This window comes from Arachis hypogaea, chromosome 19 (genome assembly GCF_003086295.3).
Source record: "Arachis hypogaea cultivar Tifrunner chromosome 19, arahy.Tifrunner.gnm2.J5K5, whole genome shotgun sequence".
NCBI lineage: Eukaryota > Viridiplantae > Streptophyta > Magnoliopsida > Fabales > Fabaceae > Arachis > Arachis hypogaea.
This window is the reverse complement of record NC_092054.1, coordinates 153,881,390-153,887,491: the sequence shown is the minus strand read 5'-3', so window position 1 is coordinate 153,887,491 and position 6,102 is coordinate 153,881,390. Positions and strand designations below refer to the sequence as shown.

The following is a 6,102-nucleotide window of genomic DNA, read 5'->3' as shown; positions in this document are numbered from 1 at the left end:
TTTTTGGTGGTTGGGAAGCTTCTTACGAAGCTTTGCCATCGTGGTTTGAAGCAATGGTACAAAAAAATTCATCAGCAGCAGTCTAGATCGAACCAGCTTACTAAGGGGATGAGGTGGTCCAGAATATTAGGATACTGACACGGGTGTTTTGGAGCTTTTACCCTTGCATTAGACCATTTAGAAACTGCAAACTAATAGTTCAAATAGATGACACACATCTGTATGGCAAATATAAATGAGCTCTCTTAGTTGCAGTTTCTCAGGATGGCGATGGCGATATTGTGCCTCTTGCATTTGCCATTGTTAAAAGTGAGACTTCTGATGCATGACACTTCTTTCTTACTCATTTGCGCACACATGTGGTTTATTGAATCAAAACTTAAAAAATATATATTACTAATTAAATAAATATACAGGATTCTTACCCATATTATCACCATTTAGCGGCGATTATGGGTATATTTGTGATATCTTTTAATGGGATTGTCATATTAGTTGGAATATTAAGATGTATCAATTTGTTTTCCTCATCTAATACTCTTTCTCAGTAACTGGCACGCCTTCTGGCCAGGTGTTGCTGCCTCTGTTCTTAGTTCATGTTTTGTTTTCGTCGCTTGGCATAGTCTTGCCAAATCGGTCGACAACTTCCACGTGAATCTTCCATTGATATGTTATAACTGTAATTAATTCAACAACTATATAAGCATAGTTTTACACACTACAAGAAAATAGAACATTTGTAACAAAAAATTTGTATCAAATTTAAAATTGTTACAAAAAATAATATTTTGTAATAATAATTTTTTATTGTTACAAAAGAATAATGTTTTGTAACAACATTACAAGTTGTTACAAAATATGATAATATTTTGTAACAACCTATTTTATTTTGTTACAAATTATGTTAGTTTTTGTAACGATATAGTGTTTTGTTACAAAATATTGCAATATTTTGTAACAAAAAAATAAGTTGCAAAAATTCAAAATATTTTGTAACAATTTTTTTTGTTTCAAAAAATCAATTGTTTTGTAACAAAATAACTTTTTGTTTCAAAAACTCCAGTTGTTTTGTAACAAAAAATTAATTTGTCACAAAATTCAATATTGTTTGTAACAAGTTAATTATTTGTCACAAAATATAAGCATATTTTATAACATTTTTTTTTCAAAATGTTAAACACTTTAAGAGTAAAAAAAATTGTGTATATATTTTTTTAAAATAGTTTTATTTTATTTTAAAAATTAAAATTTTTTATATAATGTATGTATTCATTAATTTTTAAAAATTATAAATATTATTTTATATTCTTCTAAATAATTAATATATAATTTTTATTAATAATCATATTTTTATACTACAAAATTTTTAATAATTAGTGGAGATTTTTTAGTGGAAATTTTTAAAAACTTACACAAAATATTTTATTTGTGGCAAATTATAAAACTTCCCTGCATAATTTTAAAAATTCTCCCACTATTACACATAATTAAAATTCTCAACCCCCTCCAAACAAACCCTAAAGCTCTCAACCCGTCGTAGTGAGAGAGAAGATCTCGTGGAAATGTGCAAGAGGCTAGCTTCAACCATAAAGCTCGCAGCTGTCGCTGCCTCCATCGCCGCCGCCATCACCACCACCATGTCTGTAAGACCCGAAAATTTTGAAAAATCTTATTATGATCAAGTCTCAAATCATATAGTTATTTATAGTCTTAATTTCAGAAATTATTTCATGAAAGATAATTAGAACAAGTTTTGATTAATTGAATTTGAAATAAATTAGGATTATTATCCAATTTTACAATTATTGGATTATTTTCTATATTTAAATTATAAAGTTGGTAATTATGAAATAATAAGAATTTTATATGATTTAGACCAAATAATTAATATTTAAAATATTAATACTACTACTTTGAAAAATAGAAAAATTAATTATATTATTTCTAATTTTTGGATTTGAAAATTTTATTGAAAGTAATTTGTAAAATTGATGAACAAATAGTATTTTTATACATTATTATTATTGGAGTAAAATTTATTCTTAATTACTATATTATCCCCACTTTTATTTGAAATTACAAAACTACCCCTAGACCTATTTTTACTCAAAACCCTAATCCACCCTCACTCATCTCCCAGCCGCAGCCCTTCCCCAAACCTAAACGTGCTCAGCAAACTCATCAAGCTTGAAACACACACAGCAGCACCGAACTCAAGAAACAGAAAGGGTAGAGAGGAGAGGGATTCACAGGAAGAAGGGGAGGGGAGAGTGAGGACGGCGCCGGCAGGCGTCACTGCCACCGCGCCGTCGTGTCGCACAGAGAAGAGAGAGGTTCGAGCCGAGGAAGGAGAAGGACAAGAAGGCCGCGCTGTTGCCGCCGTCCCTATGCCGCCGCCATTCGGTCTGTCCACGAGCTGCTGTCAGAACCGCGCGAGGAGGAAGCCGTCACGAGGAGAAGCGTCGCGTCGCTGCCACTGTCCGGGCCGTCTTCGTCGTCGCCGATTCCCTTCGTTGCCGCCGTCGTTGATGAGCCCAGTCACCGCCGATCTTGTCTGAGGGTGAGGGAACGCGAACAGAAGGGAAGACGGGGAGCCACCGCCGCTGCTGGCTGAACCCCCCAGTGCTCCATATCGCCTCTGTCGTCTGGAACCGGCTTCGCCATAGCTAAAAGGCTGGGCTTGGAAGGTGCTTCCGTCGTCATCTCTTCTTGCAAGCAGGTCCTTTTCCCTTTCTCTTCCTCTTTGCCTCCAATTAATTATATTCATTACTCAATTTTCTTGTTTCTACAGCAAAATGTTGAAGAGGCTGCAGAGAAACTTAGGGCTAAAGGAATTAAAATTTTGGCCCTTGTTTGCCATGTCTCCAACGATCAACAGAGAAAGGATTTGATTCAAAAAACCGCACAGGTCACCCTTTTCTATTCATTTTTATCGAATGCATTATCCTTTATTAAAATTTATTTGAATGCTGTTGAATATGCTGTTGAACATTACATAAGTGTGGAAATATAGATGTGATTGTGTCAAACGCAACTGCAAATCCTTCTGTTGACCCTATTTTGCAAACCAAAGACTCTATTCTTGACAAGCTTCACTTGCCCTGCAAAGTATTCGTTGAACATCTAACAAAACTGCATATATCTTCTTGTTTTAAGTCTGATAATTATTCGTAATATACTGCATAGGCCTTGGCTGCTGAGATGGCCCCAAACACTCGTGTAAACTGTATTGCTCCCGGTTTTGTGCCAACTAATTTTGCCTCGTTTATTACCAATTATCAAACATTATCTGAATACTATTTTCATGATTGAGTTGGAAAATACATAGTACAAATATCGTTGTGTTGGAGCTGATAGTTACACATCTATTACAGATAACAGAATCTAAGTAACAGAATTGAAAAGCCTGTGACTAACGGATTTGACTGTCTCAACAGAATTGACAGATTTAGTTATAATTATAATCACTTTTTTACTCTCCACATATTTTGGTAAGGGAAAAGGGTTTTGCTTTCTTGGGAAGATTTTTTAAGTAAGATTTCCAGGAATGTGAAAACATTCCACAAACCACACCTGCTAAAGGGTGTTGATTATAGCTCCCATTGTTCTTGTTGTTTGCTTATTATATCCATCCTCTTTTTTTCCTTCACTCTGTCATTCGTTTCTTTCATCTGTAGATGTCTCCTTCAAAGTCATTGAGACAAGATTCCACTTCTGGAGAGCTGCTGCTGTTGCAGAAACTAGAGGAAGTTGGAAACTCTGTCAAGGTAGAAAAGTAAAGACAATATATTATTATATGTGCAGTAGTCAACTGCATGAACTTCAGGATGAGGAGAAACACAAAGGTTAAGTATGGATTGAGACTGAAAATGAAATAAAAACTTAAAAGGAAAATAGGGAATAAAAGACGGAAAAAAACAAGAAGAAAGAAAGAAGAAAAGATATTTAGTTGTATGTTTTGGTTATATTATTTTGGTTAAGCACTGGTGATTTATGGTCACTGCAGAAAATTCAGACTTTATTCGAGGAGCAACAATCTCATACAGCAGAATCTACAGATTGAAGTTTGTGAAAAGTTCATGTAACCTACTTTCCAGGTAATGATAAACACTTTAAGGTGTTTGTTATAAATAAAGAAGGTATCATATTTTATCTTAAATATATCATAGAATATCAAAGCATAGCTGTTAAAATTTTTTAAAATATTTTGGATAAAACTTAATGGATAAAATTATAGTTAGTGTTATATCTTGTTTCTAATCTTTTGTTTCGATTTTTCTTATCTACAGGAGTGTTGAAATGGTGACCACATGCTATCTTGAGGGTTCAAGAATATTTTGATTCATAGAAAGACTAATCTATGTTAGAACTTTTAACTTTTGGTTGAACTTATGCAAGACATATAACTTGTAGAACTAATCAATGTACTCACTAATGTTATTTTGTTTTAAAACAACTTTAGGTAAATGAGGCATCTTTGAATAATGTATGTTTTTGCATATTATATGAATGTAGACTTGTTTATTAGAATAGTTAATATATTAGTTAATTTAAAAAATAATTTAGTAAATTATGCATGCAATTTGTATTAAAAAAAATTGTTACAAAATAATTAATTTGCTTTTGTAACTAAAGAAAAAAAATGTTACAAAATCAAGTAACATTTCGTAACAAAATTTTATGATACGAAAAAATAGATTGTCACCAAAAATACCTTGAAAATCAAAATTTGTTACCACTTTTGTAACGACTTCCGGTTTTTTGTATCAGAAAAATTTGTTACAAAATACCACTTTAAATTGTAACAGTTCCATTTTTTGTTACAAAAACTTTTTGTAACGGGACTTACTGTAATGGCCGCTTTTTTTGTTACAAAAACTATTTGTTTCAAAATTTCGTTTTTATGTAACAATTTGTTTTGTTACAAATATTGCTTTTTCTTGTAGTGACACTTTTATTTAACGACGAAAAGTAAATTATATTAGGTTTTACATTATATTTAAGTGAAGTAAGAATGACGCAAGAAAAGATGAATAAGAAAAGAAAAAAGTTTTTCTATTATGCAGTAACTGTAATATGAGATGATAAATAGTAGTAAGAGGGAAAAGAGATAATTATAGAAGTTTTATGGATGTGAATTAACGAGACAAGAGAGAATGTGAATGTATATAATAAGAGAGAAGATGAGGTAGTGAAAGTTTTTTAACATGGAATAACTGACGTATAATGGGATAGATTATTAGGAAGGAAAAAAATTGGAAAAGAATTTTGGACACTAAATCCATGTATTATCATTATATATTGTTATAGAGAAATACAACAATAATATGGACTATTTTTAAGGATTATTATATGTCAAAAAAATTAAAATTCATCAAAAAATAAATTTTGACACTATTTTAACTATGAAAATATGTTAATAAAAGTTTTGTCAAAAATAGTATTTTTAACATATAAGTAATTGTAAAAAAAGTTTAAATCTTATTTTGATAAATATTGGCCATAAAAAATAATTTGTTAAAAAAATTTGAGAATATATTTTTTTGTGATACTTATTAACCGTCAAAAATACTATTTATTTTGATACTTATTGACCGTAAAAAATTCTCAACAAAAAGTTTTTAACAAAAAATGAGATGAGATCTTGAAACTGAAGAATAAACTGAGATTTTGAAGATGAAGAATGAGTAGTATGATCCCAAACTGAGAGCAATGTGATGCCAAAATTAACGGAGCTCAACGAAAAAAAGGAATAATGGAGTATGTTAAAAATAAATTAGTGTCAAAATTGAGGAATAATTTTCTACAATCAAATTATAAATAAAAAAAATAGATAATTTGACATTTGTGATATTTGTCAAAAATATATATTAATTTTTACACTTAACTATGACTGTTAAAAAAAATCATGTTAAAATAGCTTTCTTTTTTTGTAGTGAAACAGACATAAAAATAATTACATATGGTGAACGTTCAAGGTATTCAACAATGTGATCTTCAGGATGCATAATGTCACGAACCATCTTCTATTTATATTTTTTCTAAAACAAAAAAGACTATTATATTATATAAACTATATCTAACATATATCCAATATTTATC

The 6,102-nt window shown here is 30.7% G+C and overlaps 1 protein-coding gene across 1 annotated transcript; it reads left to right on the top strand.

Moving 5' to 3' along the window:
• The first annotated feature begins 1,562 nt into the window (after positions 1–1,562).
• LOC112779140 (tropinone reductase-like 3) lies at positions 1,563–3,312 on the top strand. The gene is given in 4 exon segments (XM_025823392.1): positions 1,563–1,643; positions 2,624–2,719; positions 2,792–2,908; positions 3,001–3,312. Coding segments are annotated over 4 exon segments (606 nt in total).
• The last annotated feature ends 2,790 nt before the right edge of the window (positions 3,313–6,102 follow it).